This window comes from Bacillus rossius, chromosome 18 (genome assembly GCF_032445375.1).
Source record: "Bacillus rossius redtenbacheri isolate Brsri chromosome 18, Brsri_v3, whole genome shotgun sequence".
In the NCBI taxonomy this organism is placed as follows: Eukaryota; Metazoa; Arthropoda; class Insecta; order Phasmatodea; family Bacillidae; genus Bacillus; species Bacillus rossius.
In genome coordinates, this window is record NC_086345.1 from 11,237,604 (window position 1) to 11,257,230 (window position 19,627).

Genomic DNA, 19,627 nt, shown 5'->3' on the forward strand with positions numbered 1-19,627 from the left:
GAAAATACGCAAAAAAAAGAAGAAAAAAAAGTTCAATAATACCACTATGAGGTTTTTTTAAATTTTATTTTTTTAATTATGTTCGCCTTCCTATTGTTAGAAGTGTTCGAATTGAATATACGAAATTAAAGAGTTAGACTGGAGAGTATAAATATAGTTTACTTGGCACTCAAAACTATTCTTGATTAATTAATTCTGTACCGAGATGGCGTGATCGATAACAGCAACGAGAAACAACAGCCACTGGAGTGACGTAATGATCACGCCACAGCTGGCAGGAGCGACGCAGCTGCTTTCTAGCGGCAGACGTTCGAACTACAACGGCGAAGAAATAAGAAATAATGGCACAAGTCGCCGCATCTCGTAGTCGCTGTCGCGCTGTTGTTGGTGGAGCGTCGCGTTCGGTTCTGTGAAGTGCCTCGTGGCCCGGGTATATTTTAAGTGCTTCGTTGAAATCGCTGCGTAACAACTCAAACAATCATGAGAAAAACAGTTTATCTTCCGAACGCGAAGTTTTCGAAAAAAGCTCACGTTTCAACCCTGAGCCAGTACAAGGATATGTACCAGGAGTCGATCGATAACCCGTGTGAATTCTGGGGCAATATCGCCAAGCAGTTTCACTGGGAGACGCCAATTTCCGCGGACAAATTTTTTTCATACAACTTTGATATTACAAAAGGGCCAATTTTCATCAAATGGCTGGAAGGAGCAACTACAAACATTTGTTACAATTTGCTAGACAGAAATATCAGGAATGGTCACGGAGACAAAATAGCATTTTACTGGTGAGTGTTGTGTTATTTATTATTTATGCATTGATACATTGTTGTGTACATTTTGACAACATGCACATTATTTATACTTTTTTCGTAGGAAATCTGGGTATTTTTTAAGTAATAATGTTTTGAATTTACATTCGCTCACAAATTTGTAATAAACAATTGGTGAATTATATTCCTGAAGTTTGCTGATTTTAAAGAGCAAAACACATGTACATACATAAAACTAATCAATTTAAATTATGCACTAACCAAATTTGCGATCTAAAAGGTTATTGGTATCGAAGGGCACATAAGTGATTTAGTAGGTGCCTACATTGTTGGTTTGTATAGTACTATAGTATTTATACGGAATGCATGGGTACGCAGTTTGTACATTGAAGTCAAAATAGCTTGAAGATGTTTAGGGTTGAATATTATAAGCATTAAAGACATAACACATCAATGTTTCTTTCCTAAAAAATAACGTATTTACGCGGCCGACGGACGTACGAAAAGGGCAAACACGTTAGATTATATACACATATATACATATATATACATAAATTTACACATATATGCATACACATGCGCGCGCACACATACATACACGTACACTGCAGGTTTAGTTTTCCCGCCGAATAGTTTGGTTTTGTTTATCGCATATATTGGATATTTTTGGTGTGTAAGCACTTGTACAAAGATATACATAGATAAGTCGTATTAAACCAAGAGAAAAAAAAAAAACCAAAATTATTTTAATTAAAAATTATATATATATATGGTAAATATTTACCCAAGCCAAAATATAGGACATAGAGCACAGACCAGAAAGTGAGGTTTTACAGAGAATGTCCACAATGTGCAAAATGGCCAACAGCCCTACCCTTACAAATACGTTATGCCGAGAAGGGAATCACTATGGCTCACGTTGGCGTTGAAAGGCGTAGCGTGGCACGCTAGTAGTTATGGTTGACTAGCGGGTACTCATACGACCAGCCTATCATTACAAGGAGTGTCATGTTCAGGCATATCCTCGTTAGTGGCTTTTTAACTCACTACATCTCTTTGACAGCCACTGTATGTTAAACACAAAGAGTAGTAAGTATATAGATGCGCGTTCTTACCATTTTTGTACAGCAATCATAAATTTCAACAAAGAGGTGCAAACAGCCAAAATTATTTTCTTACAAGTTATACATTTTGTAAATAATTTATTGTGGCTGCTAACACACGAACATGAGAGGTTGACTACCAAGAATATTTGGGGTAACTAAGGCATCAGTATGAAAGTGATAAAAACTGTGCATAGACCAAATATGTATTAAAAATCTGTAAAAAAAGTAAAGAAAAATTATCGGTGCTTCCATTCTTCGCGGTGCATATAACTACCATTGCCATTCGCAAGTTTTTTTTTCTTTCAAATATGTGTATGGGGAGGAGTTAGGTGTTATTTTTAATAGTTTTTTTAGTAGTTTATAAAATTGCCTGAATGATGATATGCTGTTAACATTGTTATAAAACACAAGCTGGCTGGTTAGTAGATAAATTTTAATTAGAATTATTATAGAATTTTGAAGAAAAGAGGAGTAAGAGGTTCCCTGTTTTCCAGTAAATGTTCTACACTATTTCAAATGTAGTTCTAAGGTTTTTTTTTTTTTTTTTTTTTTTTACGTGATGTCTTATAAATCGATGAACGCCGGCTGCACGCGCGAAAACTTGTCACGTTTCTCCTGAGCCGAGCGTGCAAGAACCGGCCAACCACCCGTGCGAGAAAATCTTCTATAATATCAAACAGGTTAAGGCAGGCTTTTAAACTAATTGTTCGTGATTATATTTAAACAAATTATTTAAATTAAATTTGCAAAAACTAAATAATATTTGAAAATTAAAAAGTACGCAATTTTTCATCAATGTTTTCTTATGACGTTATGACGTAAAATTATCGTCCGTAAACCTACTTTACAGACAACCCCCCTTTTTTTTAGTTTCAATCTTTATGGATTTGCAAATTTTGACCATATGCAGATGACTGTTACAGAATATAGCCAAAGATTCACTTCTTTTATTTCAGCCAGGGTGAGTATCCTCACACATTTATTTAACGACAGAATGCAATTATTATTCTTACTTCAAACGATTTTTTTTTTCATGCCGGAAGCATGCTTGTTAATTAATGACGCGCTTGGTCGTACACAGACCTCGCCCCCACACCATAGTTCATTATCACAGCTCATGTGTCACTCTAAGACCTAAAGGGCTCGTGAGTACTTTTCAGTTCTGAACGCACGAGTAGGTCAACCGTTCCATCTTTGACTTTTTAATTTTTTTTATTTCTAACCTAAACTAAGTGTATTTTGTAGGAAGGGTCCGGATTATGGCCCGTCTACAATAGCAATGTCTTAAACTGTGTCCGAAGGACACTTGTCTCTGATTGGTCCACGTGACCCTCTGACGTCATGCGTCAAGTGGGCGAAGGTCCGAAGCTACCTGGTCAGAAGACATTCGTCAATTTGAACTTTTTGTCTCAACCTGTGTACTTCGGACACAGAAAAAGAACAGAACACTCACGATATTTGAATTTCCGGTTCCCGTTTGAAAACGTGGTGTTTGTTTTTTTTAAATATCTGAATAAATATATTATATTGAACTCCCACAACTTTCATAAGTTCAATCTCAAACTACAAAGCATCAAAACAATAAACAAAACATTTGGTTTGGCACATTTACTGCGCTCTGGTGACAACTTTAGAAATCAATACATTCGGACATCGGACATCGCAATTGTGGACAGGGCAGTTTTCGGTGAGACAATGTGACGTCACTCACATTTGGATAAGGACACGGACCACGCACAGGTTCGGACTATTGTAGACGGGCTCTTTAAGGTCGGATTACTTTGACGCGACTGTGACTGGCAACTGCGACCAGGCGACTGTACCAGCTACGATAGTTCTTAATGTGCCATATTTTGTTGAGGCGTCTGCGACGGGCGACCATCGGTAGTACTCTGCGACTGCCACTGCCACTGCCACTGCCACTGCCACTGCCACTGCCACTGCCACTGCCACTGCCACTGCCACTGCCACTGATATTGCGACTGCCACTGAGATTGCGACTGCGATTGCGACTGCGACTGCCACTGCGACTGCGACTGCCACTGCGACTGCGACTGACATTGCGACTGCGACTGACATTGCGACTGCGACTGACACTGCGACTGCCACTGCGACTCCCACTGTGACTGCGACTGCGACTGCCACTGCGACTGCGACTGCGACTGCGACTGCGACTGCGACTGCAACTGCAACTGCAACTGCAACTGCAACTGACACTGCGACTGCCACTGCGACTGCCACTGCGACTCCCACTGCGACTGCCACTGCGACTGCGACTGCCACTGCCACTGCGACTGCCACTGCCACTGCGACTGCGACTGCCACTGCCACTGCGACTGCCACTGCGACTGCGACTGCGACTGCGACTGCCACTGCGACTGCCACTGCCACTGCGACTGCGACTGCGACTGCAACTGCAACTGCAACTGACACTGCGACTGCCACTGCGACTCCCACTGCGACTGCCACTGCGACTGCGACTGCCACTGCGACTGCCACTGCCACTGCGACTGCGACTGCGACTGCGACTGCGACTGCAACTGACACTGCGACTGCGACTGCCACTGCGACTGCCACTGCCACTGCGACTGCCACTGCCACTGCGACTGCGACTGCCACTGCCACTGCGACTGCCACTGCGACTGCGACTGCGACTGCCACTGCGACTGCCACTGCCACTGCGACTGCGACTGCGACTGCGACTGCAACTGCAACTGCAACTGACACTGCGACTGCCACTGCGACTCCCACTGCGACTGCGACTGCGACTGCAACTGACACTGCGACTGCCACTGCGACTCCCACTGCGACTGCCACTGCGACTGCCACTGCGACTGCGACTGCGACTGCCACTGCGACTGCGACTGCCACTGCGACTGCGACTGCGACTGCCACTGCGACTGCGACTGCGACTGCGACTGCGACTGCGACTGCCACTGCGACTGCGACTGCCACTGCGACTGCGACTGCGACTGCGACTGCCACTGCGACTGCGACTGCCACTGCGACTGCGACTGCGACTGCGACTGCGACTGCGACTGCGACTGCGACTGCGACTGCGACTGCGACTGCGACTGCCACTGCGACTGCGACTGCGACTGCGACTGCGACTGCGACTGCCACTGCGACTGCGACTGCGACTGCGACTGCAACTGCAACTGACACTGCAACTGACACTGCAACTGACACTGCGACTGCCACTGCGACTCCCACTGCGACTGCGACTGCCACTGCGACTGCGACTGCGACTGCGGCAGAGCCGTAGTCAGGAGGGTATCCAGTATAACCATTAAAACATTTTCTATGAGTAATTTTACTTTTTAATTGTGTTTTAAAAGAAAGTATAATACCTATTATCCCAGGGACCAGTAGACATTTACGTATAGAATTTTAAATAAGGATTTTGCTTGAGAAAAGAAAACTTAAACGTTTTATAGTTTGATTTTTATTTGTTTTAATCCTTTTATTCTGTGGTTATTTGTTTGATGTTTTCGTTAAAACAAGTCAAAAATATATATTAATTTTATTTAAAACATGAAACACACATATCAAGTTTGTATGAAAGACATGCTTACAACTAACCCGCGAGCAAACCGGCATTAAATATGGACTTGCAAACATTTCCTACCGCTTCAGTGCATCAGACAACAGACATAGTGGGCCAGATGTGGGAGGAAATGCACATATTGTAGCCCGATATAAGGGTTACAATAATACTTCAAAATAAAGCTCTCTGTAACGTTATGTTGGTAGCTAAGTTGCTGTAATTTTCTCATTTTGTTTTCACTATTTTTTTTTTTTTAAATTAAATCCTAGAAAGAAGGGGTCCGGACCCCACAGATCTCTCCCTTGGCTGCGGCCACACTGGATCACACAGGGCCACACTGGACCTCACAGGGTCACACTGTATCACACTGGGCCACACTGGACCTTACAGGGCCACACTGGGTCACACTGGACCTCAGGGCCACACTGGATCACACTATTTCTGGGAGCAGCATGGTCGCGGTCGCGTTCAACAATTGGACGTGTATTCTTTTGTGTCATTACTGTTTATAGTCAAAACAGTGCCATTATATTTTTGAATGCTTTGACAGAGTAATTGTTTAAAAAAACTATGTAAAATATATCCTTTACTCGATTGATTTTGATATATTTCCATAATCTTTTCTATCCTTGCTTTGAACAACAACGTTAATATAATTTATTGTTTGTAATTTTACTCTTGAAATTACATACCAGAGACCTTAGTGTCAAAGCCAGCTTTCCGTCTGATGTTATCGGGTAATGGATACCTACAACTGGTTGGGTTTTTTAAGTCATCTTTCACTAAACCCAAAGCCATAGTAGAAATTTGGCACACAGAGACGGATGAATTCCCAAAATTTCTTGTCATATTTTAGCAAATTCCTGTTTATGAGCGTAGAAAATAAACCTTCGTCAGCCCGTTGCCTGCACGAAACTTAAGTTTCGTCTTTCATTCTTTCGTGAAAACTGGCCAACTTTGTGAACAAAATGTCAACTTCAAACAGAAGTTGTATCAGAAGTTATCTGTTGTTTATCAAGTGCCATTGTTCATGCTACAACAGTGGGAGGCGCACTAGACACTCAGACAAATGGCGGTCGTTAGTCGTGACACAGGAAACACTTTGTCCCGGCGACCGTCAACATGCGACTGTAATGCCGGTCGCGTCAAAGGAATCCCACCTTCTGGGAGGGACTTAGGTGCATCTCAGGACGAAGCCTGTATGTCACGTGAATACGTCTTGGAAATTGCTTCCATAGTGGGAGGCAATTCAAAAAACAAATGGTAACAAAATCAGGGGAAACAGTTTGGTGTTGCAGCTACATATGTATCATCTCCATTCAAAATTTAATTACACCACTGTATAGCTAAAGGATCAAAGAATTCGTTACGCCAAGTGAAGGACTGTAACGCATCGCGCGGTGGAGGCGCAGCCATTTTGAGTTCGTTTTTCTGCGTTTCGAGAGATCTATTTTGTATAACTTTTGACTCGGAGAAGCTACGACGTTCGTTGGAAACCCGAAGGACTTCTTAGTGTTCAAACATGATTATAACATACATAAAATAGCGTATTTTATATTTTGTATAGAAAATAATACCTGTTACGTACACGTATTCACGTAGATCACACGGGCGTGTCCATGACACACCCACACCCCATTTATTTTTATCTTCAGGTCATTACTTTAATTTAAGTGCTATTTCTAAAATTTGAACACGATACCTACCTTGCATGTTTTGTTTTGTATTTAATATTTTAAAAGAATATTCGCTAAGTGTAATACCTTTGAATATATATACTGTATAGAAGTCGCGAGTGGATAGGATTTACTCTACGTTTTTCAGAAGTGTATGATGAGCAGCTTGGGAACTTCACCGCTGCAGTGCGCTGCCGTAACGCCTGTATCGTCTTAGTTGTTATTTACCCGTTAGGGCGCAGCACTGTCGCCCGCTGTCATTCCCCGCACCCCCCATCAATCATTCGCTGCAGCTCACGGTCGTTCAACGGGAGGGGGAAGGGGTGTTTGAAGAGTTCGACACTTGTCCGCTAGGGACCACCACAAGTCGATGCCTTAGAGATGGTGGCGATTGCGGCGGTGAATTAACCAACTACCTCAAAACCGTATTAGAAATTTTAACCTGGGCTGGCGACTTCTATACAGTATATATATTTAAAGGTAATACAGTATGTGTAAAAAAGTAACGCAAGTGTTTGTGGTTATTATTAGGCTACTTGCACGACCTGTTCTTTAAATCATTCATGCAATGGGGAATTTTGATTTAATGCAGTTTTTTTTACATACACCATTGCAGTTTTGCATTGTTTGTCATGGAAAAATTCCGAAAAATCAAAAAATAAATAAAAACATGAAGATAAAAAATTCACAGAAAACAAAACTGAAACAGCTGAGTCTGAGAAACGGAACCAACGAGATACTAAACATAAACAATGGGCAACACGACAGCCCGGATTTACGGAATTTTTCTATGACAAACAGTGCAAAACTGCAATGGTGTATGCCCAAAAAAACTGCATTAAATCATACTTGCACGACGTTTTACATCCATTAAGTTACACTTAGTGAATATCTGTTAAAAAAATTAGTGTCAGAATAAGAAATGCATGGGAGGTATCAGGTAGAAATTTAAGAAATGCTCATAAATTAAATAATTGACCTGAAAACGAAAAAAAATCATGGTCTGTGAGAACGAGCCTTAAACGGGTTTCACAATTTAAAAAAAATAATAACAGAAACAGCAACAGTAGGTTCCTCAAATGTTTTCTAAATTTTTTGCGTAGCCTATCATATCTTAAAAAAGTTATGAGTTGACAAATAGTGATAAGCTACTTGTGAGCTGTCTCGAAAAAAAATATATTTAGGCTACTGACACTACCAACATAGGTTATTTTCATCGTGAAATTTCATTGGCTAGAATTAAACAGATTAAAATTCAGTTTCGCACAGGTGGTGTGCATGGTAGGCTACGCACTCGATTGTTTTTTTTTTTTTTTTTTTTTTAACAATGTACCCAGCCTTAAGGGTATTAGGCCTCGCCATCTTGCAATTTCTAATATTTTTGCTACCGCTTCTAATAAAGCTTCCGTTTTTTTTTTTTTTTTGGGTCGACATGACATAAGACTCAGCTTCGGCTTCTTGTTGAAGTTCAACAATTGTTAACCGGTGTGATTATCATGAAGCTGTGGTCGCCCGCGTGATTTAATAAGTTGTTTTCTTGCGGCGCTTACAAACTAGAGCCTGTCAGTGAATAAGTAGTTGCAACAAGGTATGGAATGTCTGGGAGTCATGGTTTATGCCGGAAAAAAAGGGATAAGTAGTTCGAAATTAGAAATGCAGCAAAAATATGCAGAAATACGAGGTGGTGGGGCTGAAAGGAAGAAACTATCACACGTAGAATTTTGACTGGTGTCGGCCTCGCTTGTGTGAATGGTTTTATTATGATAGTTAATAATACTCTTTGCATTGTATGAACATGGATGTTTCTCATAATTGTCGCATATCTCTGTTTAACTGATTCAACAGACCACATGTTGTTCTCAGAGTTTCAAATCAGTCATCAAAAAAACTTCAAAATGAATTACAGTTTCTAACACTTAGGGGGAACATTACAAATTCATTCCGATTCGGTAACATTTCCACCTTCTACGAAACCTTCCATGAAAAAAAAAAAAATTGGTCGTCTGTAAAGTTGGTTTACGGACGATAGTTTAACGTGACGTCATAACAAAACATTGATGAAATGATTGCATACTTTTATGAAGAAAATAGAATCATTTTTATTGAATTATCACTATTTTGTATGGATACAAAGAAAGAGTGAAATGAAATCTACAATTTCATTGATAAATTTACTTTTATTTGCACTCATTAATTCAAATATGTTTATTACTTTAACGAACAGATTATTTTAACTACAACTTTTATACATGTTTGCTATTTAACTTCTTCCAATCTGTGTTATTCTGTTAAGGATAGAACGATGATAGGAAAAGTAGGAAACGAATGGGAGTTTTTCAAGTTTAATGTGCCTCGAAAAAGTCAAATAGACGGTTGTTCCAATCGAGTGGAACAGAGATAGATGTGGCGCAAGCGTACAACGAGCGTAACGGGACAATGTGCGTTATGGGACCCTTTTTCGTGCGTGCAGCCGGCGTTCATCGATTTATTAGACTTTGTGACGTCAAAAAAAAGTCGAACATAAAAACGGCCAGCGCTCTGCTATTTGATTTAATGCAACTTCTTTTGGACATACACCATTGCAGTGGTGCATTTCCGAAAAGCTGCATCAAATCAAAATTCCCCATTGCACGACTCATTGAAAGAACGTAGCTCTGGTATTTCTTCCGTTCATGGGCGTCGCAAGGATATATTTTTTGGGGGGGACTGCAATTGATTTAGTTGTTGAGGAATATTCATCCCATGGAGAAAAGCGGGGGGTCCGGGGGTCCTCCCCCGGGAACATTTGGGGTTTGAAGGTGCAAAAAGGTGGGTTTTAGGCATTTTTCTTTCCTAAATATTCTAATTATAGTTGGTTGCAATATATAGTTTATTTTTTATAAAAAATATTTTCAGAGAACAAATTTGTAAAAACACAGTGCTCACATTACCACGATTGGACTAAATGCACCATGCGCAACATATGGGTTATATCACAGAAATCATATTTGTAATATATCTACGAAACCAAATATATTATTGGAGGGGACGAAATTGAAGACTTATTATTGGGGGGGGGGGGGACGTGTCCCCCCCCCGTCCTCCCTGGTTGCGACGCCCATGCACAGAACCACCCGTACCAGCTGCCAGGGAAAGACTCCCATCTTGGGACAGGCCCTGAAGAGAGAGAGAGAGAGAGAGAGAGAGAGAGAGAGACGCTGTGGTGGAGTAGAGAGTGTGACGGGGCTGGAAGCCGGCCTCGTTTGGCCATCCGTGGCACGAGAGGCGACATCCTCAATGCTGTCGCGCTTCTTTGTTACGCGCTGCTGCAGCGGTTCGTTTGACGTCAGCGAGGTCGTTGCTTTGCTCCGGCCAGCCCCGGTGTGAATGTACACCTTCACTGCCGTGTGCATATATACTGCAACCAGTGGCGTAGCCAGGATTTGTGTATGGGGGGTGTTAAGAAGCATGGCCCCCCCCCCCCCCAGTATTAAAGCGGGTGGTCGGGGGGTCCTCCCCCAGGAAAATTAAAATTTTAAGGTGTAAAATAGTGCTATTTTAGCAGTTTTCTGTTCTTAAATTTAAATATTGCAATGGAAATTTTTTTTATTAATTTTAATATGCAATTTGTTTGAGTGATGAACAAGAAATTAATCAAATATTTGGTGCTAAAAGGGGGGGGGGGGGGTTTGAACTCCTAACCCCCCCCCCCCCCCGGCCACGCCCCTGACTGCAACGACATTGCGTTCTGCGCAAAGCCAGGGACTTGAAATACATTTCGTAATTAATTCACGCACGAAGAAACCCTTTACTAAAACCGTTGGACATAAGTTAACTAACATTCTTTATTTTAAAAGAGTTAGTTAGTTTTCACATCTTCAGTAACAGGCATGTGTTGATAGTAGAGACACTTGTAATATTATCATTGATAGATATTATTTTCCTACAGCTTATTGTTTCACGTACCAATGCGTTTTTGTACAAGGGACCCAAAACCTTCGTCATTACTTGTATTACCTTAACACCTGAATATAATTAACTGTATTTGTGTACATTGGTATATGCAGGGGAGGGGGTGTGAGGAATTTCCCCCTCCTCTAAACCCTAATATATATATATATATATATATATATATATATATATATATATATATTTCATTTCCACAAAAAAAATGGAAAACATTTGGATGCAAACAGCGTGTATAGATGTTCTATTCCCCCCCCCCTTCCAAGTTCGAAATGATATTCTGCATAAGTCCCTGTTTGTGTATGAGCATATTTATTAATTGGTAATTCTTCTTAACATAAAAGCAGGAGTTCGTGAACTGCAGTCTCTGCCATCTACTCGGACAGCTTGTCATACATTTTATTTCATACTTCATAGAACAGAGGAAAATGAATACATACCTGTTATTTTTAACAGATATAAAATTCACAGTACCCTCATTTTTAATTTCGTAAACGATCTGTTGATGATTGGTAAATTAGTTTTCTTCAGTGGAAATCCATGGTAAAAGGCAAATAGAATTTCATTCGGCGAATTGTAATCACTGAAATAAATTGCAACAGATCGAAGAGGTGCAGATTTAACAAACGCCGAAGGCCTGGAATGGGAGTATTGAGGGTGACTGGTTATTGCAGGATGTCCACTTGTCGCTGTCATGAGATTGCGTATCTAGTTGATTGCCTTTCCCCGCACTTGTAAGTGCCAGGACCGTAAAAAATTGCACTGTTTGCGTCTAAAGGTCATCTCATTTCCAGCATTGGATCCATTGGATTCAAGTGAACCAAACGTACAGAGAGTGAGTATCTTCAAAGAGAAGTGGCACGGACCTACCTTGTCCTTGGCCACCTAGTTCTCCAGATTCATCACTCTGTGATTTATCCTCGTTTGGGGAGTTTCGAAGGGGACAGACGTGTAGCAACAACCCTCTCACACACCCGGGGATCTCCAGAATTCGACCAGTTGCTCAGTCGCTCGTACTTTTCACACGCGTTCCGCGGGGGAATGTTTGACGTGAATACGTCTTCAACATTGCTTCCACAGTGGGAGGCAATTAAAAAAAAAAACGAATGACAACAAACATCGGGGGATACAGTTTGTAGTTGCAGCTACATATCTATCATCTACATCCGAAATTTAATTACACCACCGGATAGCTGAAGGATCAAAGAATTCGTTACGCCAAGTGAGGACTGTGACGCATCGCGCGCGGTGTAAGGGAGAAGCGCCGCCATTTTGAGGTCATTTTGCACGCGTTTAGAGATTTCCATTCAGAATAACTTTTGACTCGGAGAAGCTACGACGTTCGTTTTGGGTTTCAATCGTCGGCTCTCGTCAAAATCTATCGATTGCAAGTATAAAACCTTAGTGTAAAATAGTTACAGTGAATATGTATGGTGTTAAAATATAAAAAAAATTGGTTGTCTGTAAAGTCGGTTTACGGACGATAGTTAAAGGTGACAACGTCATAACAAAACATTGATGAAATGATTGCATACTTTTATGAATAAAATTGAATCATTTTTATTGAATTATCACTATTTTGTATGGATACAAAGGAGTGAAATGAAATCTACAATTTAATTGATAAATTTATATTTATTTGCACAATTCAAATATGTTTATTACTTTAACGAAGAGATTATTTTAACTATAACTTTTATACATGTTTGCTTTTTAACTTCTTCCAATATTTGTTATTTTGTTAAGGATAGGACGATGATAGGAAAAGTAGGAAACGAATGGGAGTGTTTCAAGTTTGATGTGCCTCGAAAAAGTCAAATCGATGGTTGTTCCAATCGAGTGGAAGAGAGATAGATGCGGCGAAGCGTACAGTGAGCGTAACGGGACATTGTGCATAACGGGACACTTTTTCGTGCGTGCAGCCGGCGTTCATCGATTTATTAGACGTTGTCACGTCAAAAATAGCGTAGTTCATATTTTGTATAGGAAATATTAGCTGTTACGTACACGTATTCACGTACAACACACTGCCGTGTCCATGACACAGCCACACCATCATATTATTTTTTTTTTTTAAAGACTCGCCTCGTACATTTCCGAAGAGCGCCAGAGCTCGCCCCGAGATCGGCGACGCCAGGCGACGCCAGGCGACGCCAGGCGACGCCAGGCGACGCTTCTCACGGAAGCGATGACCCGCCACAACCGGCGCTGCTCGTCCTTGAAATTCGCCGGCGGCACGGGTTGCGTCAAGCCACGGAGGTCATGTTCGCAGGCTTTCACGGCCGTTGCTTGAAGTAGCTTGGCCGCGGGTAAATATGTAGTTGGGCGATATTTGCTTTTTTTTAAAAAAAAAAAAAATCTGAAAATACTTTTTGATGTGAAACTTCTAATGCGACTTCCAACAAGGTTGCGTTAAACGTTTAACGCTCCTGCGGATGGGGAATAGAAAGAGACAGCGAGAGTGAATGCGTGGCATTCGAACGCGCTATTGTAAGGAACTAAGTGGAGAGTAAGAAAAAAAAAATAAAGATCCTGACAGTTTGTAGTGTCGCCATATTTGTTTCAATTTTCAATACCCTTTTTGTATATTTCAATTTAAATTGCAGAAAAAAAAATCATGTTTCATCGACACATAAATAGTGAGTGTGTATCATTTCTTCTATGTCCACGAGGTCTCTCCGCGTTATTTTCTCCTTGGAGCGAACCCGTCCGCTTAGTTAAATAAACAGCTTTTATCGTTGAATGATTTCATGATTTATTTAGTTTGATTTGATACAATATGATTTTACTAAAAATCAATTTCTACCCCTTCCTATTTTAATTTCCACATTACGAAGTTTCACTTCTCCCGCGCGGAGGGACTCCACGCACTATTTTTTGTTCTATGCTTTTTAACTTCCTCTTTTCATTAAACCCGGTGGAAATAAGAAATTACAAATACTTTAGGAGATATCGCCGTTATTATTTTGCAATACAAGATCTGTGCAATAATTCGACCGCGGCAATTTTTTTTTGCCGTGTGTTCGTGAATGCCTAATTAATTAAAATGGTCGATTAGGTCAGGTCAGAAACAGTAGGAACTCATGTAATTTTTTTTTACTTATTACTTGCGCAAAAATATCCCAATAACAAATAAAACAAAATTTGAAACGTTAAAAACTCACCTAAGTTAGAGGCGGGTACAATTCCTTTGCCATTGTAAACAAGAAACAATTGTCAACGCCGCATGAATGCACAGGTATTGTGATGAAAATTAAAAAATTCGATATCACCTAAAGTATTTGGAATTTCTTATCTCCGCCGGGTTTAATGAAAAAAGGAAGTTAAAGAGCATAGAATAAAAGTATTTTCGGATTAAAAATTTTTTTTTAAACACACATCGCCTAACTACATATTTACCTAGCCGCGTCCTTGGCGAATAACTCAACCGACGTTTCGGTCGACATTGCAGTCGCCATCATCAGGGAGCAGTTACCCTACAGTTACCTACTGAGTAGTTAACTGCTCCCTGATGATGGCGACTGCAATGTCGACCGAAACGTCGGTTTAGTTATTCGCCAAGGACGCGGCTACAACCCAGAAGCCAAGCTACTTCAAGCAACGCAGGTCCTGAAGAACACCGCAGGAAGAAGCGACGCCAACTCGGAACACGTTAAATTTTTCCGTTAAAAAAACACCGAACATTGCTGACGTTGAGACGGTACATACCGGAATGTTTTGAGCGTGAACACACATTTCGGACTGTGTTCATCGCACCATCGCCACGTTATTTACCACGCGTGTATCAGCTGGCGGTGTGAAACGAATAAGATGTCAGAGATGCAATATAATTACAATAAGTATTAAATAATGTGAAAATATTCAGCACCACTATTTTCTTTTCATCATAGCTGGGACTGTTAATGAGCAAAACGTATTTACCATGCGAAGTAACGTAGTACTTAAAATATCTATGGTTTTATGTTTGATATGGCAGTACACAGGTATTGCAACGTTGACGACACAAATTTATTTCACTCCGTCTTTAAATTAAATAATTATCAAACAAATCACTATATATACACACACATACATAGACAGTCACTTGTTTAAAGTGGGATGCAGATTGCGCTCTAAATTGTCCTAAGATAAGAATACTACTTGCGTGGTCTTGGCCAAGTATGATTATTTCTTAGCTGTACCAAGACATAGCAAATGACTGGACGGAGCGTTTTTAATTGCTCGCCACCTGATTTAAAGTTTCATAAGCGTTGCTCTGGCAAGAGGAATCCATACTGCTGTTAATGAGCCGAATACTGTAAATGTGGACCACTGCAGCAACCTGGCTTCACTGTGGTGATAGTTCCATCCTCTACCCTAGCGAGGTATTCTCAGCACCTAAAGAGGGGAAGCCTAAGATGCACATAAAGTTCGGCAATTCCCGATTACACCCGAACAATTCACCTTCGGCCAACCTCGGGTTTATTTATATATATTTATATGTCTCAGTTTATTTTAATGTAGCTATACTAACCTAACTAACCGTCCATAGTGTTTTAAAGTGTTTTAATGTAGCTAACCAAACCAACCACTTTTAATATTTGAATTCATTTTTTTCTGCGCAAAAATAAAACAAATCCCGAAGATGGCCGAAGGTGAATTGTTCGGGTGTAATCGGGAATGGCAGAACTTTGTGCATCTTAGGTCTCCCCCTAAGGAGAGCTGTTGCAAACCAACAGCTTCAAGGACACACGATCCGATAGTCCCTGCAGACCAGGAACGTAATTGGAAAGGCAAGTTATTTGGACAGAGGTCGCTCCACTTACCTACTTGCTTTTGTAGCCGCACTCGTTTCTTTGTTATTCTTTTCATTTTGTGTTCTCTGCACTATATCATATGTAAAAAAAAAATCAATTTTTAACGCTACCAATTCAAAAAAATTCAACCATTAAGTAATCTTAATGGTTGGCAGACACTGTTCAATGCCTTTTGGAAATTTATTCTATTTATTTTAAAATGTACTAATATATATTTGTGTTGAATTACTGTACACATTCATAGTAAATAGAAATTTTGTTATTTCTAAGATTTTCTGCAAAATCGGTTTATTTCAATTAATATTTTTAATAATCAAAAAACAAATTTAACATAAATACACAATTTAGAGTAATTCTAATTCTTCAGTTCAGCAACTTGCTCTTAATTTTCAGTAAGATTTTCAGCATGGAAAGTTATCAAAGGATGGAATTATTTTGTGCATTAGACTCCCATTTGTCAATAGAAGGTAATTTTTTTTTTAATTATTTACAAATATTTAAGCTTATTTGCTTAAGAGTTTATGTACTATAAAAGTAGCACAGAACGCTGATACTATACATTTGAACTTTTGTTTTGATTGCCGTTGCTAAGATACCTGAAGTTTTTATTTTTATTTTACAGGTATAAAAACAATATTTACTAAACCTTTTTTTTTTGAGTTTCGAACACTGTTTAATGCATATTTAAAGACGTAGCCAAGTGACGGATTGTTCAAATGACTATTTATAGTTTTGAGATCCTTAAATCTAGTTTGCTTTGATTTCCTGGACGGCGCCCTGTGATTGGCCGAGGTTTTGGCGGCGCGTCAAGCGTGGAGGTGGGACGTCGTGATTCCTGAGGGAAAGATAGGGGTGTCCCAGACATAAGCCACAGGATGCCTCGACCGGCAATTTGTTTTTCATAACCTAACTACAAACTAAATGTATTCGGGAGGGGTTCGGGTCACCACCAGTCACCACCAGTCACCACCAAACAGCCACCTGCTACCACAGACACTAGAGCCATTTCTACCTAACACAAGCCACAAACGCACTCACGCACACAAACATAACACAAGAGGTGATCCACGGACAGTCATGCGGGTCGGGCGATGATGACAGTGTCAAGAAGTAGCTTGGCTTGTGGGTTGTAGCCGCGTCCTTGGCGAATAGTTCACCGACGTCTCGGTTGACACTGCAGTCGCCATCATCAGGGATCAGTTACCTACTACCTGCTACCCGGTAGGTGACTGCTACCCTGATGATGGCGACTGCAATGTCGACCGAAACGTCGGTGAAATACTCGCCAAGGACGCGGCTACGACCAAGAAGCCAAGCTACTTCAGGACAAAGGCAGGCTGTGGAAGCCTGCGAACGTTATCGATGACTAGTGTCAGTTCCGCGACGCACTGGTTGCTGACTTTGCCTTCCGCATCAGCAACAGATGCTGAGCCGGCGAATGATTGGGCAATGGAACGTTTTGGTCCGGCTGTTGACATACAGCTCCCCGTCGGGACTACCCGGACGAAGAATCAGAAATACCTACTGTTTTAAATGTTGCGTGTGCGTGCGTAATTAACGTCTTGTGTCGGCGGCGGGGCAGCGCATTTGACGTCGTGCGCGGGAAAGTTTCTTCGCGCGATAAGTGCCGGCGTTCTCACGTTACCCTCCCACCAGTGGCGTAGCCAGGATTTGTGTATGGGGGGTGTTAAGAAGCATGCACCCCCCCCCCCCCCCCGTATTAAAGCGGGGTGGTGGGGGGGTCCGGGCGTCCTCCCCCGGGAAAATTTGGATTTTAAGGTGTAAAATAGTGCTATTTTAGCAGTTTTCGGTACTTAAATTTAAATATTGTAATGGTAAAAATTTTATTAATTTTAATATGAAATTTGTTTGAGTGATGAATAAGAAATGAATTAAAGATTTGGTGCTAAGGGGGGGGGGGGGGGTTGAACCCCCAACCCCTCCCCCCCTTCCCTGGCTACGCCCCTGCCTCCCACATATGCGCCCTAATAGGGTAGGATGGGAGTAACATTCCAGTTCGCTTTTATAAACATTCCAGAGCTTTTAAGAAAACAGAACTGTGAGGGATCGCCCCCTGTTGTTTGATCGGGAGGGTGTTAGAGCTTCGTCAATGACCAGCGGCTGGGTCCACCAACCCAGCATAGTCGCCGCCTCAGCCCCTCTACCACACTCAGCTGACCAGACAGTCGGCTGTGTCCGCACGTACAAACATACTGTGTCTGTCAGTGTCGTGGCCTCCACATTCGATTACGGGACCTGGACCCAGGATAGGAGACGGAAACCGCCCCAGGGGCGTAGGAACCGGGGGATGGGGGGACAGGGGGTACGTGTCCCCCTGAACTTTTTGGGTGGAGGGGACTGTCCCCCCCCAACTTTCTAGACCGTGATATTTTTATTTGATAATATTATTCTGCCCAACTTTATTTGTAATTTCTTCACTCTCACATTTTATCTTAAGGAAACAATAATAATTTTAACATCGATGTATCCAATGGTTAGATACAAAAACTGCTTAAAAAGCGCTATTTTCCACTTTTAAAATCAAAATTTTCCGGTGGAGGACCCCCCCCCCCCCCCCACCACCCGTCTTTGTAAGAGGGGAATGGGTTTACATGACATCAAAATCATTATTTGTCCCCCCCCCCCCTAACTTTATGAACACAGCTACGCCAATGAACCCCCCCCCCCTTTTTTTTCTCCTCATTTTACAGTTCACGTGCTACATTATAATGAAATGTTTATTTTTACCTACACTCTTTTTAGAATGTTGTTTAACCTGAAAATACATGGTATAATTATGGTTACTATTTTATAAGTCCAAACTAAGCTTTATTTATAAAATTATTTGGACGGTCTCCGGGTAAAAGGTAACAAGTCGAGAATTCACTTTTTGCAGGAGAAACAAAAAAAAAAACTCTTAGATAAAAATTGAATTTAAATACTTAAATTTTTCTTGCATTATTATTTTATTTACCAACATATTTACCAACATAGTTGCCAATGATTAAAAATGCATTACTTATTCTAAATATACTTAAAGAGTTTATTGCTGGGAAAAAACTAAAAATCACCAAAATGTGATTTGTTACCTTTTACCCGGAGACCGTCCATTTATACTTTGAAATAACCACAGCGAGTATGTATATTTATTTCACGCACTGAGATGTAAATAAACAGGGCTGGGCCCAGGATCCAGGGGTCCACCCAGCCCCACCCTTGTGGGGGCCATGGTCAGAGTACATGGTCAGAGTACATGGTCAGAGTCGCACCTGTGTTTCCGTACCATGTGCGTCTCTGCCTGAGGACGGGAGCAGATAGCAGTTCCCGAAACGTCGCTTGTTTCTGTTTTAGAAAACTGTTGTGTTTGTTTCGTCTTTTCGTTTTGCTGTGTTTTTTTTTGTCTCGTTTCAACTGTTGTGTTGAATTTTTTTGGGTTCGGAAGTTTTGTGCTGTCATCATTTGTGGGGGTTTTTTCGTTCTGTTAGTCCATTTTTCTTTGTTTTTTCCTTGTTTGTTGACCATATTCCTGTTGTGGAATATTGTGTGGCGTTAAATCCTGACAACAGCAATTTTTGCTTAGTTTGTGTTTTTTGTCATTTGTGTTTTTTTGTAGTTTTCTTCTGCAGACGTACATGTGCTAAGCAATGGCGTATGTCCAAAAGCCTACATCAAGTACATGGTCCAGCTATCCTGCATGCAGGCAGGCCATATTGTAAAGGTTTAAAGGTTCGTTACAATACTTTTTTCACTGACGCCCTACAAATTTTCAGGCCATTTTCACAGCCGT

General features: G+C 41.1%; 2 protein-coding genes across 3 annotated transcripts in view; one reads left to right on the forward strand and one right to left on the reverse strand.

Moving 5' to 3' along the window:
• Positions 1-302: 302 nt before the first annotated feature.
• LOC134541317 (acetyl-coenzyme A synthetase) overlaps positions 303-19,627 on the forward strand; it is an 80,651-nt gene continuing 61,326 nt past the window's right edge. Inside the window, exon 1 of one of the 2 annotated variants that reach the window (XM_063384719.1) lies at positions 303-785. In XM_063384719.1, coding sequence (XP_063240789.1) covers positions 481-785 — 305 coding nt within the window. In that variant the 5' untranslated portion in view covers positions 303-480. The remainder of the gene's footprint in view (positions 786-19,627) is intronic. The other variant, XM_063384718.1, reaches the window with a different exon arrangement.
• Positions 3,223-19,627, reverse strand: part of LOC134541342 (serine/arginine-rich splicing factor 2-like) — a 38,680-nt gene continuing 22,275 nt past the window's right edge. Inside the window, exons 3-6 of the mRNA XM_063384765.1 lie at positions 4,935-5,028; positions 4,656-4,736; positions 4,092-4,152; positions 3,223-3,248 (exon numbers count right to left, since the gene is read on the reverse strand). Of these exons, the coding sequence (XP_063240835.1) occupies positions 3,223-3,248; positions 4,092-4,152; positions 4,656-4,736; positions 4,935-5,028 (262 nt within the window). The remainder of the gene's footprint in view (positions 3,249-4,091; positions 4,153-4,655; positions 4,737-4,934; positions 5,029-19,627) is intronic.